Source organism: Phyllostomus discolor, chromosome 12, assembly GCF_004126475.2.
Source record: "Phyllostomus discolor isolate MPI-MPIP mPhyDis1 chromosome 12, mPhyDis1.pri.v3, whole genome shotgun sequence".
NCBI classification, from domain to species: Eukaryota; Metazoa; Chordata; class Mammalia; order Chiroptera; family Phyllostomidae; genus Phyllostomus; species Phyllostomus discolor.
This window is the reverse complement of record NC_040914.2, coordinates 40,249,099-40,273,936: the sequence shown is the minus strand read 5'-3', so window position 1 is coordinate 40,273,936 and position 24,838 is coordinate 40,249,099. Positions and strand designations below refer to the sequence as shown.

The 24,838-nt window shown below is 56.7% G+C and overlaps 1 protein-coding gene across 3 annotated transcripts; it reads left to right on the top strand.

The window, feature by feature from the left end:
* Nucleotides 1-5,364: 5,364 nt before the first annotated feature.
* KLHL25 (kelch like family member 25) lies at nucleotides 5,365-23,508 on the top strand. 3 transcript variants are annotated; one of them, XM_028502423.2, is made up of 3 exons: nucleotides 5,365-5,563; nucleotides 18,746-20,545; nucleotides 21,718-23,508. In XM_028502423.2, exon 2 carries the CDS (start codon nucleotides 18,757-18,759, stop codon nucleotides 20,524-20,526), a length of 1,770 nt encoding a protein of 589 aa, XP_028358224.1. In that variant the 5' UTR covers nucleotides 5,365-5,563; nucleotides 18,746-18,756; the 3' UTR covers nucleotides 20,527-20,545; nucleotides 21,718-23,508. The 3 variants fall into 3 exon arrangements, with proteins under 3 accessions (XP_028358224.1, XP_035869027.1, XP_028358223.1); XM_036013134.1 differs by having other exon boundaries at nucleotides 20,682-23,508; XM_028502422.2 differs by having other exon boundaries at nucleotides 18,746-23,508.
* Nucleotides 23,509-24,838: the final 1,330 nt, after the last annotated feature.

Here is a 24,838-nt window from a genome sequence, read left to right as displayed (position 1 = left end):
CCCAGCCAGGCCCCTGCCCCTTATGTACGTCCCACGCAGAAGTGGCGGCTCACCAGGGACCTTGATCCCAGCTGCACCCCCACAGTGGCGACCACCTGGCCCTTTCCTTGGGAACTGAAGCTGACAAAGCCCCACCTGACCAGGGGTTCTATCTTCTGGGAGCTTAATCGAACATTGAAGACTTGGCTGAACTTCTCCAATCAGGAGATCGAAACCTACTTACTTAATGGCAGCGAACCCTGCTCCTGAAGCTATATTCGATTCATTCTAAATGCACTGAGCAAATATGTATGGAGAGGCTTCCGTGAGCCAGCTGGGTCTGGAAATGCAGCAGCGAGCAAAACACAGCCCCTGCTCTCAGGGAACTTGCGTTCCGGTAGAGGAGACAGCCGATTCAATCCCCAACCGTGGGTAAAATGTGCGGGTGTATTCGTACTGTGAATATTTATATATTTGTACTGTCAGCCAGGAACACTGTAGGTCAACAATTTGGGTTTATTTTTTGTTGCAGTGAGGCAGTGAGGGAGTCCACACACCACGGGGGCACCAAGGGGCAGCTCGGTACTGGGGTACTGGAAAGGCCCAATAATGGGATTTGGCTTTGGTTGAGTGGTTTGGGAGAGGGCCGAAGGGAGTGGAGATTTGCTCTCACTAAGGGGCTTTCGGAAAGCAGGGGTGCAAGGGGAAGCATCATGTGAGACTGCTGCATGCAGCCTGCTGAAACGGAGCTAATGCAGTTGGAAGGCACGAAGCTGCTCTTCTACTCTTAGTCCTTCCTCCTGTCTGGAAAATGGATGTTAGCGGTGGTGCTCCAGCAGCCACCTTGGGCCATAAGGCAAATGTGCAAATGGAAACCAAGCATTAAGGATGGTAGAATGGAAACATAGGAGCCCATGTCCCTGATAACTCTAGAGTTGCCAAACAGTCACGGATTACTTAATTTTAGATGTATTTTGCATGGGCAATAAACAAATTGCCATCTTTTTAACGGTCCAGTTATTTGGGGTTTTCTGTCATACGCAGCAAAAGTAAATACTAACTGGCATAAGATGTCTTCAAACTATTTCAACAGTGTCTAAAACTTGTGGGAGGAACCAAGGAGTTAGTGACGTCATGGCCCCTCCCTTCTCAGAACTCCCTAGGCAATGAGGTGGCCTCACAAAGAAACGAGTCATTAAAACACAGGCAGTCAAAGGCTGAGAGAGTGGTTACGCTCCAGGGTCTACAGCAGGGGTGTCAAACTCATTTTCACGGGGGGGGGGGGGGGGGGGGGCGGGCACACCAGCCTCGCGGTTGCCTTCAAAGGGCCAAATGTAATTTTAGGACTGTATAAATGTAATTGTTCCTTAACTAGGGGGAAGAAGCTCAGCGCTGCTGCTGCTGCGTAGAAAGAAGGTGCCAGGCCAGATAAAACAAGGTGGAGGGCTGATTTACCCACGGGCCTTGTGTTTGCCACCTCTGGTCTACAGGAAGGACAGAGCCCGATGGCACAGCCAGCTTCATCTCCTCTTTTCCCTCCAGCCCATACCTAAATTCAATTAAGTCAACCCGTGTCCTCATTTGGATTTCATTCCATTGCCTATACTTTATTTTAATATATTTCAGTACCTAATTTAAGCACTGGAGTTGAGGTGTGGGGGATGATAATGTGGCTCCGATTTTAGATGGTTGGCACTTATAATCTCATAGACAACCTGAATGGAATAATAATAAGCAACGGTTATGAACTTGCTACGAAATCAATTTTGTACGTGAAGCTTCATCCAACCAACAATTATATAAACACTCTAGCTCCCGAAAATTGGCCAGATGCTAAAACTACAAATGGGATCTGTGTCATTTCTTTAATGGACCAATTACTTTGCGGCTGCCTTTTCCCCCTCGAAGGCACATTAACAGCACCCTGGCCAGCTCTCGCCTCTGGCCAACACTGCTCTCAATCAGCAAAACTCTGCCTTAAAAGTCTCCAGCTCTGGGCCAAATGGAGACAAATGTATACAAAGCACTTTCTAAGGCGATGCGCTCATTATATATGTTCTCTTATTTAATCCTTACAGTAAGCCTGCAAGATAGTTACTAGAATCCTCCCTTCACCTGTAAGGGTTTGACATGCAAAAGCGTAAGCAACCTGCCCTGGCTGGGTAGCTCAGCTGGTTAGTGTTGCCATGATACGCCAAGGCTGTGGGTCCCATACTTGGTCAGAACACACACAAGAATCAACTAATGAATGCATCGATGAATGGAACAACAATGCAATGTTTCTCTCTCGCAAATCAAGAAATAAAATTCTAAAAAAACCCATTTTTTAAATTAAAAAAAAATGCCTGAGTTAAAAATTTTTTTAAAAAGACTGGAGGACTGCCTCCAGTTCTACCTAGCATTTGAGGGTTCAAGCCAAGATCTCAGGCTGCTTGCCTCCACACCGCACTGTTCCCCGCCCCCCACACCACGGCACACAGCTGTCCTCCCTGGTGGTGTCTTCCCTGTCATCTCACAGCCTTTTAAACCCGGAATCTCTCTTGTCCAGTCTAAGCAGCTTTCTACCCTTGGGCCCTCCTTTCCCATTTGCACCAGTCAAAATCCTCCCCCTCCTCCCCCCAATCTTTTCTGCACCTCCTCCTCGTTCTTGACCTCCTAGGTTAACCTGTGGCCAGTGGGGCCTGTCCTTCTGTAACAGGGTGCAGCCAAGAGGGGGGCCCCAAATAGGGATTTGGAATGGAGTCCAGAACTCAAAGTGTTCAGGAAATATTAGGATGTCCTCACCTCTTCCCCCACAGGTGTGAGCTTGGGGAAGGGACACGTGGAGCAGGGCCATTGAGAGCTGTTTTGCATAGCAACAGCTTTGCATCTAACCTCTGGGTTAACATATCTATAACATTTAACTGGTTGCACAGATATGTTAAATAGCTGTGGCCATGCTCTGAACCAGGGGAATGGAACTTCCCCACCAAGATGTAACTGGGAGGCAGGTCCCCCAAGTTACAGCGCCTGCGTGAGAGCTTGGAGATGACTGGCTCCATGACATGGGGCCACGCCTGCCCAGACTCACAATGGCAGCCCAGTAAAGCTGGAAGGATATGAGAGTGCTGGCAGGTGTGATTGTGGGAGGAGTCGGAAATGGGGCTGCAGAGGAAGATTGGCGTGGGGATTTAAACCCAGACGCAGCGGCCATTGAGGGGAGGATCACACGGTTTTGGCAGAGTGGGGACTCCCACAGCCATTGTGCAGAGAGGACCACGCAGCTGGGGCAGTGGAGAACCTCGTAGCTTTGCCAGAGTGGACACCCCCACAGCTTTAGAAGGGGGAACCACCACCCAGCTTTAGCAAAGATCCCAGCAACACAGCTGATGGTGCCGGGAACCGAGGGAGGCCTCCCAGCCGAGACGGATTACTGGGAAGAACCGGGGGCTGCCTGAGCCATAGACTTCTATTTCTTTCCCTGAGATACAGTACCCCAGACTGGGCACAGGGGGGAAGGAAGGACTGTGTGTGTTTGTGGGTGTTTTAAGGGACTTTGGGATTTTGATGAAGACATTAGGTCACTACTTTAAGTCTGTACAGCATTAAATAAACAATTCCTTTCCTTTCCACGAATCTCTGGCATTGAGAGACGCCTTTCCTCTGGCGGTGGACATAACGGACCTGGGGGGTTCCTTCGGGTAACAGTATATTGTCCCAGGACCCCCTTGGCCCCTTGTTGTTCCGTAACACTTCCTGGGAATCTTCCCCACCCCATGCTTAGCTCTTACAGTTTCTTATACTGGACCGTTACCCTCTGTACCCTCGACCTACGAGTGTCACCCATGTCCAGTGTGAGGGACTAAAGAATGGACGCTTGTTGCACACTTACATGTTGCAGGAGTTTACCTCCGTTAGTCTTGAAGATAACTCTATGAGGACTTTTTGCCCCTGCTACGTGTTAATTGATGGTCCCTGGTGCCAATTCAATGCCAGCAGAAACCCCCAATTCGGGGTGCAGCGAAGGACACTTTCTTATTCATCGCAAACAGCGCAAGCGTGAAAAAACATGGCGGGGAGCCAGCAACGCGGTGTGCTCAGGAGTGGCGCCCCCCTCAGGAGAGGAGGTCCAGCTGCAAGGTGCTCCTCTGCTCACAGCATGGCTGGGAGGAGCCCTGCGGAGGGGATGCCCTCTCCTCACAGAACCTCACAGCACCCCTGGCAGGGCAGCCGGGTGGCAGGCACCCCCAGGTCCCATCAGGGACACAAATGTAGTCTCTAGTTTAAAGGGACGGTACACTTCCCAGCCACAGGCAGCTCACTTATATACATGGAAGTTCCCGCCCCAGTCCCTAATTGGTCCATCCTCATGCAAATAAGGACTCCTAATTCTCAGGTTTGATTGGTCCAAAAAGCACTATCCTGATTGGTCAGAATGAAGCTGCTCTGATTGGTCAGGAAGATGTTAAGAGGGAGGAGACTAAAGCTGTGTGCATCTGCAATTGGTTGGGGAAATTCTCAGTCATATAGGTTGACATAGGATTTCAGGAATTCTTTCATGAGGGATGGCTCAGCCTTCAGGAACCCAGCGCGGGGCAGGCAGTTCAGTGTGGCCAGCGGTCAGTTTAAGTGCAGGCTTCTCCTGAAGCCTGGCTTGCCTGAGAGGCCCCCGTTTAAAAAGGGCTGCTAGGCTGTTTTTAAACTTGAGCTCAGTGAGCCACCAGGAGCCATTCTTGGTGGGTATCTTCTTACTCAGGGTCAACACACGCTGTGCAGACGAAGAAACGTGATACCCAGCAACCTGAAATGGTGGAACCCAGAGGTAAGGAGAGGTTGCAGATCATCCCTGCCACCAGACTAGCACGTCCCTCAGGCGTTTGTGGAATGAGTTGATGAATGGATGAAGGAATGAATACTTAAAGGTCTACTTGCAAAAGAAACTTAGAGGTGACACAGGTAGGAGCGCTTCACTACCCTGAAAAATACATATTCCAGATACAGGCAGGGTTAGGGGCTGCAGAAAATCCCAAACACTGAACCAAGCCCAGAGTAAAAAGAAAACGTTTCCTCCACACTTTGGCAAATAAAAATATAGCTCTGCAGACCAGTGGCAGAAGGGGCTTCTGCAATTTATAAAGCTCCCACTTTCAGAAAGGTCTAGAACACCGCTGGGTTTTGTTTCCAAACTTCCTGGGCGCATTAGAGGGGGCGGGGAACAGACGCCTGTCCCTTTAAGAATCCGGTCGAAGTCCTCCTCTCCCTGCCCCGCCCCCTCACGGTACCGGTGCGTTGGGGGAGCCCATCCCTTTATCGTCCTGCGGACTGCACTACGGGTTCGCACGTCCATCCGTCACAGAGGCGCCGCCTCTGATTGGCTGGTGCCCTTCGGGCCTGGAGGCGGGGCGGGAAGGCCGGAGTAACTAGTTTGTTGGTGGCACCCGGGCTGGACCGCAGCGGCAGCGGCTCCCGAGCTGTGGAGAGCGGGGGAGGGAAGCGGCAGCAGCGGCGGCGGCGGCAGAATCTCGGAGGCTCTGGCAGCCAGGGGTCTCTGATCGCGGCGACGGGCCCCGGGCTGAAAGGGCGGCGGGTGGTGGCGCCCCGAGCGGTGAGTACCTGGGCTGGGCTGAGGGCACAACCTCGGGCCTGGGGAGCTGGGAGCCGGGCCGCCGGCGTGGGCACTTGTCACTACCCCGGACTCGCATCAGGTCCTGCGCGATCCCCCGTGGGAGCTCCGAGCTGAGTGAGCTTCTGCGGGGCCGGGCTCGGGGAACCGCGGGATCCGGGGCGGGGGCGGGGGTGGCTGGAGTCGCGGGGACAATGGTGGGGGGTGGGGTGGGACTGTGGTTCGCCACCGTGTCCCCGACGCCGGCTCTTCCTGCGTGCCCGAGGACCCGGCGGCGAGGGCATTTGCGGAGAGCTCCGGGAGAGGGAATGAATTGTTTCGTAAATGGATGTTGCGCGCGCGGGAGCAGCAACTGTTTCCCTTGGGAGTGGTTGATTCATTCAGTCCGCGGACTCTCTTTTTAAAAAAAATACACTATCGATCCTGGAAAGAGGAGGCTGCGAGCGGCCCGGCGGGCGGCCGGGCGAAGTCCCCGCGCGCTTGACACCGAGGGCCAGAGGGCTGCCTGCCTCGTGCAGAGGAGTCCAACCCGGCCACCCTGGCCGCCCCTATGACCCCGGCCGTTTGCGTCCCACTTGACAGGGCCCCTTGCCCTTGTTTAGAGAGCAGTGGAGTCGCAGAGAAGAAGTCACACGCGCTAAGTCCCACCCACTTGCGCCCCCCCCCCCCCCCCGGGGGCGGCCACCCTCCAGCCGGCTCCCCTGTTCCCTGCATCTTGTTCGGGGCCCCAGGACCCCACGCACTGGGGCACGGCCCCCACGGTTCCTTTCAACCCTCGTGGTTGCTTCAGCAGCTTTTCCTTTGGGAGACTGTACCTCCAGGGGCACCGGGCACTTTTGTGTTACCGCTCCAGACCCCCCCCCCCCCAATGTCATTGTCATTTCCTTTGAGCAGAGGAAAACTTTATATCCAGGGCTGATCTGAGGGGATGGGGTGGGGGCAGGCCCAGGGCCCTGAAGGTGTGGTCTGGCTGTTCTTGGGGCCTGCTGGCTCGCTCCCAGCAGGGTGAGGGACCCCTGAGTATAGGCCGTCCCTCGGGAATCGGGAATCGGGACAGAGAAGCCAGCTGTCTGGGCCTCTAGGCTTCACTGGGGCGGGGGACAGAAGGGGGGAAGTTGTCAGTAGCACTGGGAGGAGAGGCAGAACCCCATTTTCTTATCTCAGACCAGACTCTGATGACCGTGATTAAGGTCAGATCCTTTGGGACCTTGGGCCTCACTCTCCCCATTCATAGGTGGGCCTGATGGGCCTGAGAGTGCAGTTAGGACTCCTAGGGCATGTTGATGGAGGCTGGCATTTGGGGGCTGGGGACAGGCAGGACACAAGGTCCACCCCACAGGGTCCAATTTGGTGTCCTAGGACCAGGCAGGCGTCCTTGGGTCCCCAGGCTGGACCTGTGGGGGCCGACGGAGTCAGCCTCGTCCGACATCTCCGGCTCCGTCTGCGGTAATTCCTTGTGCCAGGAAGTGACTTCAGGGAGTTTGTTAACAGGCAGGTAGACAGGGAAGAAGCCTTCACCCTGAGGCTAGGGCCGGATCTGTTTGTGGTGCAGAGAGAGGAGCCGCGTGGGTGAGGCGCAGGCTCCGCAGGCCCCTTAATGGCATCATAAACCTGCGGGAACTCAGCGTGGAGAGAGGAGAGCAGGAAGAAGAGAGCCAGGCTGCCCCGGCCTGGGAGCGCCTGGTCTGCCGTGAAAGGCTCAGTTCCTCCCATTGACCGCTATGATGCATCGTAGAGTGTTATTTAGTGGGTAGTTTGTTCATTCATTTATTAATTGATTGGTGAGGGGTCTTGACTGGAACCCGGCCTCCAGGGAGCCCCTAAGTGAGGGCGTGCTGGCCTGTGGATCAGGGGCCCTGACACACGGAGGTGTGTGCGTACCCAGTTCCTCAGTGGCGAGGGCAGCAAGGGGAGCAAGCGGAGGGCACGCAGGAGGGGCGCAGGTGGTGAAGACTTTCTGGAGGGAGGATGCCTGGATTAGGTAAAGATCAGACAGGCACGCCAGAGCCCATCTTCCCGGCTCTGGGCGGCTGCTTTCTTCCACCAGCCACTCAGACGTCTCCTAGAGACAAATTCATTGCTGACCTTAAGGCAGGTGCAGGTTAAGCTTGGAGAGAGTGGAGGAAGAAGGTGATGGAAAGGTCCCCTGGGGACTGTGGCGGCCCCGGGAAGATGGATGGCTTCTGGACGCGGCCCTTCTGCTCAGGGCGTCCTGGGAGAACCGCCCCTTCCCTACCCCAATCCCAAAGACTGGCCTGTTGCCTGATCCCCTGGTCCCTCTGGACCAGCTGGCAGAGTGGGTGTGGCCTGGCCAGGGAGGGGGCCAGCAGAGCCGGCAGGAGAACACACAGTGGCCAGACACAAGCCAATTACTGGGCTGATTGAGATGCTGGTTTCCGTTTAATGTGCTAAGTTTCCTAAGTGAATTGCTTTAGGTAGCCAGGACTGTTGGGGCATCTTCCCAGCCAGAAAACACGTAGTTGGAACCACCGGCCATGGGGAGAGAGTGCCCACCCCCAGCCTTTACTCCCAGCACCCTCGCAGGACTGCCCCTGGGTAATCTGGGTCTGTCCGCAGGCCAGGGAAGTCAGCCCCGTGTCCACAGCAGGTTCCAGCCCCTGCCCTGGACCCCCTAGCCTGAGCAGCGCTGCCCCCATCCTAAGTCTGAAGGTAGCAAAAGTGATACCTGTCACTTTCAGGCACGCACCCTGCCAGACCAACCCCAAGTCCTTCAGCTGTTAGGAGCCGGGAGGGAGGCGGCATGGCGGTGAGGCCAGGGAGAGGACTCAGGGACCAAGGGCTCTGCCCCGTCTCTTCAGCGGGAGAGCATGGGCTGGGGAACTGCGCCTGGGTTCACCTGTACCTGTGCACCTGTGACCAGCCCTCTCCTGGGGCCCCAGGCACGTCCCCTTGCTGCTGTTCTGGCATCCACAGACTGCCCTGGCCCACTGCTGAATCTTTCCTTCCAAGCCCTGTCGGTGCCTTTTTCATGCAAAACGACGAGCATGTGTGGCTCCTTGAACCACTGGTCAAATTGCCAGCTCTGTGGTCGGAACCCCCACACCTGGAACCTGTGGGCAGAAAGAACACTTAAGTGGCGGGGGGGGGGGGGGGGGGGAGTCCTTCTGTGTCCCTGCCTGGCTGTATGATTTCAGGTAGGTCCCCTTACCTTTTGGGGCCTCCGTTTCCTCTTCTGTAAAATGGGTGGATGCTCCTCTGTGCCCGTGCTTCCAGCCCATGTTTTGCTGTGAAATCTCTCAAGTTCTTGCAGCATCCGGTGTTTAATAGTTTGATAAGCCGTGAGTTATTGCGTTAACCTTTGTGGGCAGGAAAAGTTTGAGAAGCAGCAGCCCGCAGAGTGAGGGGGTGCTGAATCGGAAATCCAGTTCCTGCTCGGCCTCTGACGTGCTGTGTGGCTTTGGGCAAATCACTGTCCCTCTCTGGGACCCCTTTGCTTTTTCACCTGTAGGATGAGGGGTGCAGTCAGCCAGCTCCATTTCTTTTCCTTTCTTGGTGGGTGGAAACCGAGTGAGACTTCCCTGTAACTCCAGAGCTACAGGGCAGTCCTCCCTCAGTTCCCTGCTTCTGCCCACTGTGTCTGGGGCGCCCATGAGAAGCGCCTGCAGGCACTGCAGGGTGTGCCTGTGGGTGAGGGGCTGGTGAAGCCAGAGGACTGGGTGAAGGGAGAGACACACTGGGCCCAGAGGAAGGCGGCTTGTTTCCCCAGGTTGCTCCTAACTGGTCCTGGATAGGGAGCTGAGCAGACGATGTGGGGGAGCGGTTAGGCCAGCCCCACTCCTGCACCCCAGGACAGATGGAGTGGGACCTAGCCTGTGCGGTTTCTCCTGGGCATGGAGCCTCGGCCGCCTCTGAGAAGACAGATGGACAAAGAGCTCCCAGAGGCGAGAGGGACTGAAGGGAGCCCAGGAGAAGATTTCAGGGCTCCTGCCTGCTGCGCACCAGGCTTTGCCAAGGAGGTGCCTGCAAGACCAGTTGGATGGCTCCTCCCACCAGGAGGCGGGGCGCTGAGCGAGTCCTGGGGGAAGGCTGCCCTGAGGGAGGGGCACCTGTGCCTCGGTGTCACTCCCCACCCACCTCTGTCAGCAGTGAAGACACCTGCCGTCAGCAGGTCCCTCAGAGGAGGACACAGGGACTGGAGGGGCACCCACAGCCTCACTCATTTTCCACCTGCTCCTTGGGTCCCCAAGGAGAACTCACCACAGATCAATCTAGGCGGAATGGAATTAATATCCTAATTAAGATAAGAGAAGCTTTGCTCCTTTGATGAGCTGCCTGGCAGGTTTGCCCTCAGCCAGGCCAGATGTGTCTGGGCGGGAGCGGGGCCCCAGACAGGAGCTCTTTTTCTAGAAAGCCGTGGGGCTCGCATCTGGCATCCAGAGTTCCAGGGCTGCTGTGTCCTTGCCGGCCTTGGGAGGCCCTGGATCCGAATGCCACCCCTTCCCCTGCCTGGTGGTGGTGGTGGTGGGCTCACCGCACAGTACAGTGGGGGAGCTAACTGCCCACCTCTCCGGGTGCAGTGCCCTGAGCTGTAAAATGCAAACAGTCTTTGCACCCGAGGCTGCGCTGGGGATTAGCACAGGGAGCTCTCAGAACAGCGCCTAGTACATTGTGAGCACTCGGTCGCTCTCTCTATGTTTAGTAGTATTGTCGTTACCATTCACCACCGAGCTGGTTTTCTTACTTGCGAAGTACAGAAATAGTGGGGCATATGCTCCCTCCCGTGGGTGGGTGAAGTCATGTGACTGGTTTCGGCCAGTTAGACGGGAGCAGAAGCCATGCGTGTCCTTCCTGGTCGAGCACTGCATTGTCTGCGCCACACTTTCCAGAGAGCTCTTTCTCCCTTCTCTTTGGCATGGTGGCCACTCTGCCATCTGGGTCCCTGGGAGTGACAGTGGGTGAGGCACTCCCCGCCCCTCCACCGCAACCACGATGCATGTAGTATGAGCAAGAAATAAGCCTCCGTCCTGTAAAGCCACTGAGGTCTGGGGGTGTTCGTTGCTGCAGTCTCACCTAGCCCTCCCCGAGCAAAGCAGTCGGAACCTTGTCAGGCTTGATTGCGACGAGGATTAAAGGATTCGGTCTGGTGTGAGATGGGTCCACGGTAGTCATGTGTCCGATCTGGCTTCCTGCCCTGCCCGAAGCCACAGTGTTGCTTCACCGCTGAGTAGGGTTTCACAGGCCTTGACCCCTCACCTCTCTGGGAAAGCAGAGCCGGTCATTCTGGGCAAGGCTGGCACAGTGCATGGCCCGCACCCTTCCTCCAGGAGCAGTGTGGCCGCACACCTGTTGCTTTGCAGGGCTAGCTCTGGCTCCCCCACCACCCGGGGCTGCCGTCAGCCTGGGACTTTCTGTCAGTCATGGAAGCTGAAGTACCAGGCTGCCCTTCCTGACCTGAGCTCAACACTCGGGCGCATTGAGTAAAAAGGCTGGAGCATGTGGACAAACAAGGCACTGAAGCCTTTGCCCGCCCCTCGGGTCTGCCGGGACCTCCCTTCCCCGCCCAGGCTGTGGTGCAGGCCGATGGGGTGGCCACGTGTAGGGTGACCTCAGGACTCCCTGCCTGGCAGGGACGGTGTGGTGGCACTGTCTGTCGGTCATGACCTGAGCACAGCAGGTGGGAACCAGGTTGCAGGCACTCTGTCAGGGTGGGGAGGTGTTGGGATTCTGCCCTGGGGGCTGAGCTCAGGGGGTAGGCTGGCCCGTCCACCCGGCCTACCCTTTGTGGGGAACTGTCTGATGTACCGGCATGTTGGTACTACCTGAAGAGGAACGCCATTTATTACCAAGCAGTGTATGAAGCAACATCCTCACCCTGCCCTGGGCCATGCTCTGCCCTGGGCCAGCCGCCACGGCCGGCCCATCCCCTGCAGGAGAACTGGGGATTGAGGTGAGGCGAGGTTGGGGTGAGGCGGAGGACTGGGGGGGCGGGGGGGGGCGCGGCGCAGTGGCAACCAGCAGGCTAACCACATGAAAGCAGAAGGTGCCTGTTATATAATTCTTGTAACAGTACTGCCGGTGTGACATCTTTCACTATAAAAAGCTGGAAAACAAAATCAAAATAAATACACAGCAAAAATATAAACAGTTCTAATCCACTGCATTTTAAATTAAAAACAGGGTACATATACCTTTTAAAAAGTATGTATCTTTTTTTTTTTTTGTAAAGAAAGGGCCATTGAAAGGCAGAAACTTCTAGAGAAAGGACCCTTTGTCCGATAATTCACTTGTATCTGGAATGATCTGTGGCCCTGATTCAGTTACAGTGGTCATACTAATTTTCCTTTCAATTAACAATTAGATTTGTCTGCCTAATAGGGCGCTTAGTTTGTTTTCCACTTGGAAATTGGAAGGGTGCACGCCGCACCCTGAGGGCTCCCTGAGGTGCTCCCAGACACCGGAGTGGGGCTGGCACTGGAGCCACAGCACAGCAGTGTGTCCGCCGCCTGCAGCCCTGCCCGTGCGTGACGGGTGACAGTTGTGCCTAAAAGTCCTTCACCATGACAGCTGTGGGACTAACCCAGACCAAATGGCTAGACGAAAACCGTTAGTGTTTTTCCTGACTGTGAAAACACTACACACTCATTAACAAGTCCGACCCCTTCAAGATGAACAGACAGTGAAAATCCTCCTTATTCAAAGCGGAGGTTAGGGATGGAGTAGCGGCCGGAATGTCTGCCGTGTTCCTTATCCAGCCACAGCGGTGACAACAGCGACAAGAATGAAACAGCGGACGGAGGAGGCACGCGTGATAAAGGCCCGGGACGTTCCGAATGCTCATCGCCTGCCGTCTCCTTTGATTCTCACAACAGCCCTATAAAGTAGCGATTGTTTGCACCATCGCTTTTTGGCTGAGAAAAAGGAAAAGTAGACCCAGGGAGGCAAATCAGCTTTGCCAAGGTCACACAGCAACAGCTGAGCTGTCCTCAGGGGCCCCGTCCCTGACCCCGGGCTCGGGGGAACTGGGACCGTTTTCCTCAGGGCTGCTGTGGCCGCCTCTGGGGCCTTCTTCTCTCAGAAGAGTGGCCTTTGGCTTTTAGTTGCTAGGATCTTGGGAGAGCCTGGGGAGCTTCTCTGAAGGTCTTACCAGGTAGCTACTTGGTTTCCCTGTCCTTTTAGTTAACATCCAAGGATGGGGGGAAGTGAGCGGGGCACGTGGTTGTTTAGTGCATCTAGCGACTTCCTGGGCTGGGTGTGTGGCTGGTGCGGATCACTGACCATCAGCACATGACACCCATTCCCTCGGTGTCTGGGTGGCCGCCCTGGGGGTGGAGAGGATGGAGGGACCTACCCAGCTAAGAGCCCTTGTCACGGTGAGCAGCCCTGATCTCTAAATCTGGTGAGTCCTTGTACTACTTGCGAGCCTTGGTGGCAAGTGACAGAAACCCCTCTCAAGCAGGCAAGAAGGACATCCAGGGGCAGATGGGCTCAGACCGAGCAGGGATCAGAGGCCCTGCCCTGCCTCGCCCTGCAGCTCCCGTCGTGGGCAGCACAGCCGCCATCCGCCCCTGCTCCTGGCCGCTGTCCAGCCCCGTCTGCAGCCCTGGGAACGGAGCCCGCTCCGTGCCCTGCAGTTCACCAAACGTGGTGGACAAGAGTCTCCTTGCCCTGTCTTGGGTGTCAGGCCCATCGTGGGGGCTGGGAGGATGGCACCGGCTGACTGGTGGTGGGCCGGGGCCTCATTCAGCCAACCCTCGGGGCCCAGCGATGTGCCCGGGCCCAGTGGTCAACACGGGACCTGCATCTGAACGGAGCAGAGTGGAGGTTCCTGAGGACGGTCAGGTGTCTGTGCAGGCAGCAGGGCGTTGTGCTGGCTCGCGTGACAGAGCCGCCACACACACCCACCATCCCAGCCATCTCGGCAGCACCAGCCACCACCCCAGCCTTCGACCTCTCTCAAGTCTGGACGTAGCCAGCACTTGAGTCAGATGCCCTCTGCTCGGAGGTGCCCGGGCTGACAGTCGTCTCCGGTGGGAACCTGCGTGGGTGTGTCGCTGGCTCTTCACCTGTGTGGGAAGTCTGCGTCGGCCTGCAGGCATCTAGGTGCTGAGTGAGACACTGGTCAGCTCCAGGGCCCCGGGCTGACCGAGCAGTGTTGGCCTTGGAAAGGTCACCACATGCCCTCCACCGCCGAGCAAATACGGCTGTTCTGTACGGGTGGGCCTTGCTTTCTGGTGCTTTCTCAGTCTTCGTCTTGATTTGCCCCACCCTTCCCCCATCCAGAAGGAGTCCCCACCCAGATCCCTCTCAGGGCAGCACTATCAACAACACCCCAGAGGGAGCTGGGGTCCAGCTCACACCCCACAGCCCCAGCGCCAGCTGCCTCACGTGAGGACCTGGGGCACCCTCCAAGGGGGACCAGGATGGAGGGAGTGTGCTGCACAGGGCCAGAAACCCAGGGGGGCCCCTGCCTGATGGGTTTGGAGGGTATGTGTGTCCACATGTGACCATACCAGGAAAGGCAGAGGCCGTCCACTCTGGCCAGCCAGCAGCCAGCTCCTGTGAGCCTCCATGGAGCCCGCTCCCCCAGGAGCAGGCACTGATGATACCCTGGTTACACGCCTGTGGTTAATAAGGCGGAGAGCTGGCATTGCAGCACAGGGCTGCCTGTAAAGGGAATCCAAGAGGAGTTCGGCACCACGGACGGTGTCCAAGCCCAAGCATTGAGGGCCACATTCAGTTCAAGCTCAGAAATGGCTTCACTCCCTGGCTGGGCTCAGGGTCAGCGGTGGGGCGGGTGCAGTGAGGTGCTCAGGGGCCCAGAGCAGGCAGGGACCTCGGTAATGCAGGTGCTCGAGAGTGGAACTGAGGCAGAGCCTCAGCGTCAGAGCCCTGATGGGGGGTCTTCCCAAGTTGCCCCCCAGCAGGTGCCCAGGCACAGTGGGGACAGGATGGATGAGTCACCCAGTGAATGGCCACATTTTGGAAAGTGTCTGATGATTACACCAGGGTGAGGATTTAGCAATCGCAGCAAGATTTGGGGAAACACATCGCAAGGTCCGGAATTCACATGGGGCAGTTCAGCTCTGTGTGGGGCGCATCCCACGGGCCAGGCCAGTGCAGCCTCTTGTCTCCGTGATGCTGGTCCCAAGGCGAGGCTCAAAGGTTGTGCCTGTAAATAACTGCCAGCGAGTGAGCGACACTCAGAAGCCTGAGCAGGACAGGGACTTCGCTTTACAGAAGGGAAGACCGAGGTGCAGAGGAAAGGAGAGGTGCTTCAGGGCCGGTGCCAAGGGGGGGACCACAGTGTCCTGCCCTCACCCTCCTGCTGGTTGCACGCATCACCCCACACTGAGGGCCAGCCTCTTGACCCCAGAGCCCAGTGGCCCGTGGTGCCTGGAGCTTGGTGGCCAGAACAGCAAGGGCAGGCCCAAGCCCTGTGCCTTCCCTGCCCAGGCCCAGGAGCGGGGCCTTGCCCAGGCAGCTCTGATCTCCATCAGCTTGTGGCTTCTCTGGTTCTTGGACAGGGAAAGAGTGAGAGAGAGAGAACACACACCTGGACACTCATTTCCAATGTCACTGAAGCATGAAATTGCTTCTTTCCTTTACCAGATCATGGCTTAAGGAGAAAATTGACTTGGAGTGGAGAGAGGGAACGATAGACTTTAGAAAAAGAAAAAGGAAAATGGGGATCCAAGATGGCAGCATAGTAGGTGGATGTTACACTCACCTCCTCCTAGGACCAAACTGGGATTATAACTAAAATACAGGGCAAGCAACCTGCCTAACCAGCTGAAGACTAGCCAAAGAGAAGTCTCATCACCAAGGATTTACAGAAGGAGCCACACTGAGACTGGTAGGAAGGGCGGAGAGGCGAAAAGAGCTGGTCCGCTCCCACAGCAATCAGACCAGGCGTCCAAAGTGGGAAAAGGAAGAAGTAAAACTATCATTATTTGCAGATGACCTGCTTCTGTTTATAAAGAACCCAAAAGATTCCCCTTGAAAAACTAGAACTGATAGATGAATTCAGTAAAGTAGCAGGATACAGAATAAATATCCAGAAATCAGTTGCATTTTTATACACGAATAATGAACTATCAGGGAAATTAAGAAAATATCCCATTTACATCACAAAATAAAACAAAATACTGAAGAATAAATTTAACCAAGGATGTAAATGACCAGTACTCAGAAAAGCATAAGACACTGAAGAAAGAAAATGAAGAAGATGCAAGTAACTGGAAACATATACCATGTTCATGGATAAGAAAAAAAATTAACGTCATTAAAATATGCATAATGCCAAAAGCAATCTGTAGATTTGACACAATTTCTATCAAGATACCAATTGCAAATTTCACAGAATGAGAACAAATACTCAAAATTTATATGGAACCATAAAAGACCCTGAATAACCACAGCAATCTTGAGAAAGAAGAACAAAGTTGGAGGAATCCCACTACCTGATATCAAACTATACTACAAGGCTATAGTAATCAAAAGCATGATACTGGCATAAAAACATATAGATCAATGGAATAGAATAGAGAGCCCAGAAATGACCCACACCTATATGGTAAATTAGTATTTGACAAAGGAGGCAAGAACATACAGTGGGGAAAAGATATCCTATTCAATAAATGGTGCTGGGAAAACTGGGCAGATACATACAGAAAAAACTGAACTAAACCACTTTCTTACACCATACATAAGAATAAATCCAAAATGGATTAAAGGCTTAAATGTTAGACTCAACTATAAAAATCCTAGAAGGAAATATAGGTAGGAAAATCTCAGGCATTTTTCATAGCAATATTTCTTTCTGATATATCTCCTTGGGCAAGGGAAACAAATGAAAAAAATTAACAAATGGGACTATATCAAACTAAACAGTTTTTGCACAGCAAAGGAAACCATCAACAAAATGAAAAGGAACCCCACTGAAGGGGAGAACACATCTGCCAATGACACATCTGATAAGGGATTGATATCCAAAATTTATGAAAAGCTTGTAATACTCAACACCAAAGAAAGAGAATCCAATTTAAGAATGGGCGAAGGGCTTGAATAGACACTTCTCCAAAGAGGACATACAGATGGCCGATAGACATGTGAAAAGATGCTCAGTGTCACTAATCATCAGATAATGCAAATTAAAACCACAACGAGATACCACCTCACACCTGTCAGAATGGCTGCCATCAATAAATCAACAAACAAGAAGTGTTGGCGGGGATGTGGAGGAAGGGAAACCCTTGTGCACTATTATTGGTGGGAATGCAGACTGGTGCAGCCACTGTGGAAGGCAGTATGGAGATACCTCAAAATAGTAAAAATTGGAACTATCTTGTGGCCCAGCTCTTTCATTTCTGGGAATATATTGAAGAAACCCAAACACTAATTTGAAAGAATATATGTACCCCTATATTCACTACAGTGTTATTTACAATAGCCAAGATTTGGAAGAGCAAGTGCCCATTATATTAGTGGAAGAAAATGTTGTGGTACAATTATACAGTGGAATACCATTCAGCTATAAAAAAGAAGGAAATCTTAGCTTTTGTGACAGCACGGGTGGACCTGGAGAGTATTATGCTAAGTGAAATAAGTCAAAGGCAAGTACCATATGATTTCACTTATATGTAAGAACCTCATGAACAAAATAAACTAACAAAATAGAAACAGACTCATAGTGCAGAGAACAGACCCCCAGCTGTCAGAGGGGAGTGAGTGAAAGTAAAGGGATTAGCCACTCCCCCCCCCCCCCAAAACTCAGAGACAAGTGTATGGCGATTGCAAGAGGGGCAGTGGGATGGGGGGAGGTGGGACAGTGATGGAAGGAGACTTGAATTGGGGTGGTGAACACACAAGACAATTAAACAGTGTCACCCAATGCATTCAATAAAATTTTTTTTTAAGTGTTTTTTTTTTTCCTCATTTCTAACCGGAAGACATCACAGGCTTTGGGAGTCAAGACACTGAATTCAATTTGCTTTTTGGCCACTGTTTTTTGAAATGTGTGATTTTGACTGCCTGGCTGGCTGAGCCACTTGCTTCCATAGCGCTGCAGTGGGTGGGGTCTTCGGTCATCCCGTTATCTGGACTTTTGATTAAAGTGCTTTGGAATCTCCCATATTCAAATGGGTGACAAGGTTGCGTCTGTTCACAGGGACCAGCACTCTGAACCTTGTCCCAGCTGGGCAGAGGACCACAGACAGGGGAGGCGGGGGAAGTGCTCGAAGTGGCCCAGGAGGCTGGGGTCCTCTGTCAGGTTGGGCGGCTCCAATGGTGCCCCTTTGGTTGAGGCGAATCTGGATTGCTGCACTGTTCAGCATGTGCCGCCGTCATCTGGGCCTTGGCCTCAGCTTCCTGTTGGGACCTACGGACTGAGCCGGTGTGAGTCAGTGGTCAGCTGGCCTCACCCCCACACCCTCATGCATCCCAGTTGGGTCAAGAGGTCTCTGAGACCCCAGATGCTGAAAACGTCTCTACGCTGAGCACTTGGGCTGTGACGGCCCCTCTCCGGGATCTGTCTAAGGGAAGGACCCTGGGGGCCTGGCCAGCGCTGCTTCGAGCCCCGCTCATGGCAGGGCCCGCTGGGAGCCCTGGGGGTGTGAGGCTGTGCTTGGGGGTGTGCCTGTCCTTGAAGACACCATTTCGAGTCCCCCTGCAGGATCGGCCTCCTTGGGCCAGCAGAGGGTAGAGACTGGGCCTGGCACTGGACAGCCCATGTGGAACCCTGCTCCAGCCCCTCAGGCAGCCCCTTTGCTCTCTGAGCCTTGCCCCCTGTGGTGGAAAGGGGCCACATGAGCAGCGTCCCCAGAGGCCAGAATGCCATCAAGCACACATGCTACTTAGCATTGCCCTGACGTTGGCTTAACCAGGCCAGGGACACCCTTTGCGTGTTCTCGTAACCATGGGAGGCCGCACAGCTTGAACTCAGCCCGGGGTGGCTCGTATCCAGGCCAGAGGTGTTTGGTTCCAGAGCTGATGCAAACTCAGGGAGGAGAACAAAACCAGTCTGCCAAGGGCAGGGGTGAAGGTCAGCTTCTGCTGCCTGTGTGGTCCTCAGTGAGGTCTTTGGTTGACATGAGGGATGGAGCCGAGCCGAGAGGTGTGGGAGAGGGCCGGGCAGCGGGGGAGCCAGGGCGCGTGAAGTCAGGGTGTCGGGAGTGTCCCCTCTTACTTGTGGCCCTGTCCCTGCAGGTTGGCTCAGCATGTCGGTCAGTGTCCACGAGACCCGCAAGTCGCGGAGCAGCACAGGGTCCATGAACATCACGCTCTTCCACAAGGCGTCGCACCCCGACTGCGTGCTCGCCCACCTCAACACGCTGCGCAAGCACCGCATGTTCACCGACGTCACGCTGTGGGCCGGGGACCGCGCCTTCCCCTGCCACCGCGCCGTGCTGGCCGCCTCCAGCCGCTACTTCGAGGCCATGTTCAGCCACGGGCTGCGCGAGAGCCGGGACGACACGGTCAACTTCCAGGACAACCTGCACCCCGAGGTGCTGGAGCTGCTGCTGGACTTCGCCTACTCGTCGCGCATCGCCATCAACGAGGAGAACGCCGAGTCCCTGCTGGAGGCCGGCGACATGCTGCAGTTCCACGACGTGCGGGACGCGGCCGCCGAGTTCCTGGAGAAGAGCCTCTGCCCCTCCAACTGCCTGGGCACGATGCTGCTGTCGGACGCCCACCAGTGCCGCCGGCTCTACGAGGTCTCCTGGCGCATGTGCCTGGTGCACTTCGAGGCGGCGCGGCAGAGCGAGGACTTCAACAGCCTGTCCAAAGACATGCTGCTGGACCTCATCTCCAGCGACGAGCTGGAGACGGAGGACGAGCGGGTGGTCTTCGAGGCCGTCCTGCAGTGGGTGAAGCACGACCTCGCAGGGCGCAAGGCCCACCTGCCCGAGCTCCTCCGGAGCGTGCGGCTGGCCCTGCTGCCGTCCGACTGCCTGAAGGAGGCCGCGTCCAGCGAGGCCCTGCTCGCGGTGGACGAGCGCACCAGGCTCATCGTAGACGAGGCGCTGCACTGCAAGGCCAAGATCCTGCAGAACGACGGCGTGGTCACCAGCCCCTGCGCCCGGCCGCGCAAGGCCGGCCACACGCTCCTCATCCTGGGCGGCCAGACCTTCATGTGCGACAAGATCTACCAGGTGGACCACAAGGCCAAGGAGATCATCCCCAAGGCGGACCTGCCCAGCCCCCGGAAGGAGTTCAGCGCGTCCGCCATCGGCTGCAAGGTCTACGTGACCGGGGGCAGGGGCTCCGAGAACGGGGTCTCCAAGGACGTGTGGGTGTACGACACCGTCCACGAGGAGTGGGCCAAGGCGGCCCCCATGCTGATCGCCCGCTTCGGCCACGGCTCCGCCGAGCTGGAGAACTGTCTGTACGTGGTGGGGGGGCACACGTCCCTGGCCGGCGTCTTCCCCGCCTCCCCCTCTGTCTCCCTGAAGCAGGTGGAGAAGTACGACCCCGGGGCCAACAAGTGGACCATGGTGGCCCCGCTGAGGGACGGAGTCAGCAACGCGGCCGTGGTGAGCGCCAAGCTGAAGCTGTTCGTTTTCGGGGGCACCAGCATCCACCGGGACATGGTGTCCAAGGTCCAGTGCTACGACCCCTCGGAGAACCGGTGGACCATCAAGGCCGAGTGCCCCCAGCCCTGGCGGTACACGGGTGCCGCCGTGCTGGGCAGCCAGATCTTCATCATGGGAGGCGACACGGAATTCACGGCCGCCTCCGCCTACCGCTTCGACTGTGAGAGCAACCAGTGGACGCGGATAGGGGACATGACCGCCAAGCGCATGTCCTGCCACGCCCTGGCCTCGGGCAACAAGCTCTATGTGGTGGGGGGCTACTTTGGGACCCAGAGGTGTAAGACCCTGGACTGCTACGACCCCACGGCGGACACGTGGAGCTGCATCACCACCGTGCCCTACTCGCTCATCCCCACGGCCTTCGTCAGCACCTGGAAGCACCTGCCTGCGTGAGGAGCCCCCGCAGAGCCAGGTGAGCGCCAGCAGCCGGGGCCTGTTCCCGCTCTGGGTGAAGGTCACTGTCTTCCAGGGACGGCCGGGTTGGGCAGCAGGGACTGGGGGACTCGGGGACCCTCTTTCAGAGCCAAAGCTCTGCCCCTTCCCTGCAGTTGACCTTGAGCAAAGCGGATAACCCTTCTGCCCAGTGGAGAGATGGCCAGACATGGCCACACATCAGAGTGACCAGAGGCCTTCTGACACTTCCATGAGGAGTTTGGGCCAACCTGCAAAGTCTGAGGCGCGGTCTCCGTGCGACAGTGTCCTCACTCCTGACACCAGCTGCAGGGCAGGGGCCCCCCGGGACCACCACAGACTCACGTGACACTGTAGGGCCTCCCAGAATGCACTGAGGCTGGCGTGTTCACGGTTGTGGTGTATTCCAGGGAAATAGTCCAGATTAAGGTCAGCCATGGCCAGAGATGCGTGGGGGCGCGGGGAGGTCAAAACGAGAAGTGTCCGTATGAGCACTGCGTCCTCTCCCTGTGGGGTCAGGACAGCGCTCCCCCTCCACCCCCCCCAGCATCAGTGAGTGACGACACGCCTAGAACGTGGCCAACCAGGGACGGATGCTCACTGGAGCCTTCATGTCCAGAACGGTCACCAGGGCCCTGGCACTCAAGCCAGATCACCTGACGGCCCACGTGGTTCCTCACCGTCTCCAGGTCCACTGGGACAGGGTTGACCCAGAGCCCCCACCCTAGGTCACATGACGTCCCCACCCCAGCCTGAGCCAACCCACCCCTATCAGGTGCGATGCAGAGCACCTCCCGGAAGCCAGGGCAAAGGCCAGGCCTGTTTGGACAAGGCCGGATTCCCTCCCACACAGATGGCCACACCCAGGCCGCAGGTCTGCGTGGGTCCAGGGTGCAGCTTCCGGGAAACCCCGCCCCAGGCTTCTGTGCTGGTGCCACGGGCCTGGGCGACACTGGAGGCCGTGGGTGGTACCCGGCCTTGGGGAGCAGGCCCCGGGGACTGCGTTGCCTCTTACCTGCTAGGTGAATGGGATGCAGACTGTCTGGAGAACTGAGCCTGCCTGCCCAGAGGGCTCGGTTTTCTTTCCCTTTCGGAGTCGCTGTGAGACATTCCTCGGGCATCTGTCAACATGGGCAGGACTCCCATTCTCTCTCTCTCTCTGTTGCCCTGCAGGCTCTGCACGTTTCTCCCTGTCCCTGGCTGCAGCCCTCACTGTCACAGAGTGGCCCTGTCCCTGCCCGCCACAGCCGGAAGCTCAGCCGGCGCCGGGCCAGCCCTCCAAGTGAAGTGGCCGGCAGCATTGGTCTTGGGGGATGTCCTGAGCTTAGACAAGAGAAGTCCTCTCCAGCGCGTGTCTGCCTGAGGCTTTTTCCACTGCACAGTGGTTTGGGGGAAGGGGACCTTCCCCGGGGCATGCAGTAAGGCCAGGACTCCTTTAGCCTCCAGGAGGACACGTGTGCAGAGCTTTGAGGTCGCAGGTTTCAGCAAGTCCTGGAGGGGGCTTGGGGGCCAGGCCGGGAAGAGCTGGAGCGGGGCGGCAGCGGGGGTGGGCAGCACCGAGGGCCCAACTTTGTTTGACTCGGGGCTTCCCTGTGGGCGTTGTAATGTCACCGGAAGAGGATGTCCCAGGCCTCAGGGAAACAGGGCCCAGCAGGACTGAGAGCAGACGTTACCAGGGAGAAAACCGAGGCCGCACTGTGTAAGGGGCAGAACGTGTAGGGTGATCTCAGTGGCATCCACGCAGCTTCACCAGCAGATGACACCCAGACTGTAGGGTTTATAGAGGAAATCTCCTGTGGGCTCCTCCGTAGAGGTGGGCGTGCCCTTGGTGACTCTGCCACCTCCCGCCAGGCCAGCCGTGCCCCAGGTGCAGACACATGGTCCTGCCAGTCACACAGCAGGACCCAGGGCCTGGAGAGCCACATGCTGTTAGACAAGGACCGCCTCCCCTCCACAAGCAGCAGCCATGACCCCACGTCCTGATGGGACCACGCTGGTCTGCAGGTTGTGGCCCTCCCCTTCAAGACAAGCAGCTGGGGACCCAGAGGGACTCCGGGGTGCCCACTGTAGACCCCACAGTGCTGGATGCATCTCAGGGTAGAGGCCAGCAACGAGGTCACCACCCCTGACCCCAACCAGCACCCACTGGTCTCTGGCATCCTGGCCTTCCAGCTGGTACCTGGATTTGGCCCCTCTGCCCTGAGCTCACAAAGTGACCACGGTCCCAGGAGAACTGCCAGACATTTGTTCGTTTTTTTTCCACCTTCCAAGTCGTCGGGACCCCCTCATCAGTCTCTCCCTAAGCATCCGGGGTTCTGGAGAGATCTGCTCCTCCCAGCGGCCACCCTGACACCCAGGGTCCCAGTTTCCAGCTCATCGCTCGCTCACCCCGGTGTGCCAATCACTGGAGGTGGGGGCAACCCTTGTGCCTCAGCCAAGACCTGGGGCTCCCACCTGCCCTCCGTGCAGTGCTGCCTGGCTGGTCTGGGGCCAGGCTCCAAAGTGAGGCCATGTTACGAGCCAGCTGCCTTCGTCATTCGGCCCTGCCCCTCACAGGACCTCCGTGAGGGCACTAGCCCTTGGGCTTCTGGCGGACTCGGACCCTGCCAGGCTCACCCACTGATGAACACCAGCTGCCACCGTGGAACCTTCTGGAGCAGAGGGCGTACCTCCTCTTCAGACCGCACACACCCTCTGGGTCAGGGCCTGCCTGTGCTGCGGTGCTCCCTCAGCCACCCTGCTGCCGTGGGCTCTGGTCCCAGGAGATGGCTCTGCTGGAAAACCCCGGGAAGCCCCTGCTCCTGGGGCCTGAGGTGGCGGGAGGCAGCTCTGCAGGAGCCGCTGACCCTGCTGGGCTGCTGAGCTGAGCTACGCACACTTCTCGCAGCACAAGGGACCTCACGGTGCTTTCCTCAAATGTGGATACCTTTTTCTGTTTCTAATTTAATAAATGAATTGAGAACATTCCTGCTTTCTGTGGGCTCCGGAGCCTTTCTTGGGGGACAAAGTCACGGGCCGAGTTGTCTTCACCCCACCATCCAGGGCTCAGGGTCTGCCCCTCCTGTGAATGCGGGGAGACCCGTTCCCTTGATTCAGACGATTTCAGCAGCTTAGAAGCCTTTGAATTCATTCTCCTGTAGAATCCTGTGCTTCCCATTCTCCTGAGAGGCATTCTTTCCTGGGAAACCCATGTTGTGAACTGTTGGTTGGAAATTCATTCCATTCATCTCCGTGGGCCTATTTGTGCACTGGGAGCTCCCAGTTGATACTCATTTGCACAAAAGTAACAAGCGTGTTGAGGCAGGTGTAGTGACTCCAAGCGGGCACCAGTCACCGCAGCACCTGCGCCCCGGCCGTGAACTCAAGCACGCGCACGCGGGGAACACGGGCTCAGGCACCCCGTGTAGGCCGGTGCCGGCCCTGACTGCCAGAGGCTGACTGAGCTGCGCTCTGGGGCCAGGCCGGGCCTCTGCAGGCGCGTGCTGTCCCCCCTGGTGCACAGTGCAGGGAGGTGGGGACCCGCTGCCGGCCGGGCCCAGATGCCAGCCAGCTCTGCTCCTGCACGGTGGGTGTCTTTCCTCCTTAGGCACATGAAGTACCTCAGTGCTTTCTTCAACAGTGTCCACCTCCTTCGTCCCATCCTTGTGTAACTTTCCAACTAAGGAGCTGTGCAAGAAAGCATTCCAGATTTTGGGGGGGGGGGGTCAAAGGAAACCCCACTAGAAATACGTTTCCTGCTTAGCCCTGGCGGCTGGGACACAAGCAGCCGAATGGGTTTCAGCATGGGGGCTGCGGTTTCCCCGTGGCACACGTGCTTCCCCCTCCTCCTCCTCCTCCTCCCTCGGCCTGGATTTCCACGTCGCCAGCCACCCTGAGGACGTGGCTGCCGCAGCCGGAGGACCTCAGCTCCCGCTCGGAAAGCGCAGTCTGACTGAAGAAGCGTGCCTCGGCTTCCTGATGGTGCGAGCTCCTGAGACGCTGACTGCACCTGGTGGTCCCCGGCCTTTGTCCGCGGCCCCTCCTGGCGTGGGCCCCCCCAGCACACTCGCAAGCTCCTCCTCACCACAGCCGGACTCCCGTAGAGCCGGGGACCACGTTTCAGGTGGCCGGCGTCCCCTCCTTCGGACACAAGACAGGGCAAGGCTGGGTAGAACGAGGTTGCCCGGGCAACTGCCCAGCTCCAACTCTGAAGCTGGGGGTGGGGTGGGAAGTGCAGGGACCCTCCCAGGGGGAAGGGGCAACTCCGCAGGGAGAACAAAGCAGGCCTGGCTTTCAGCTGGTCTGTTCCCAGGAG

Bases quoted from the DNA above. Each gene is read 5' to 3' on its own strand.
- KLHL25 (XM_028502423.2), top strand. From the start codon at position 18,757: ATGTCGGTCAGTGTCCACGAGACCCGCAAGTCGCGGAGCAGCACAGGG.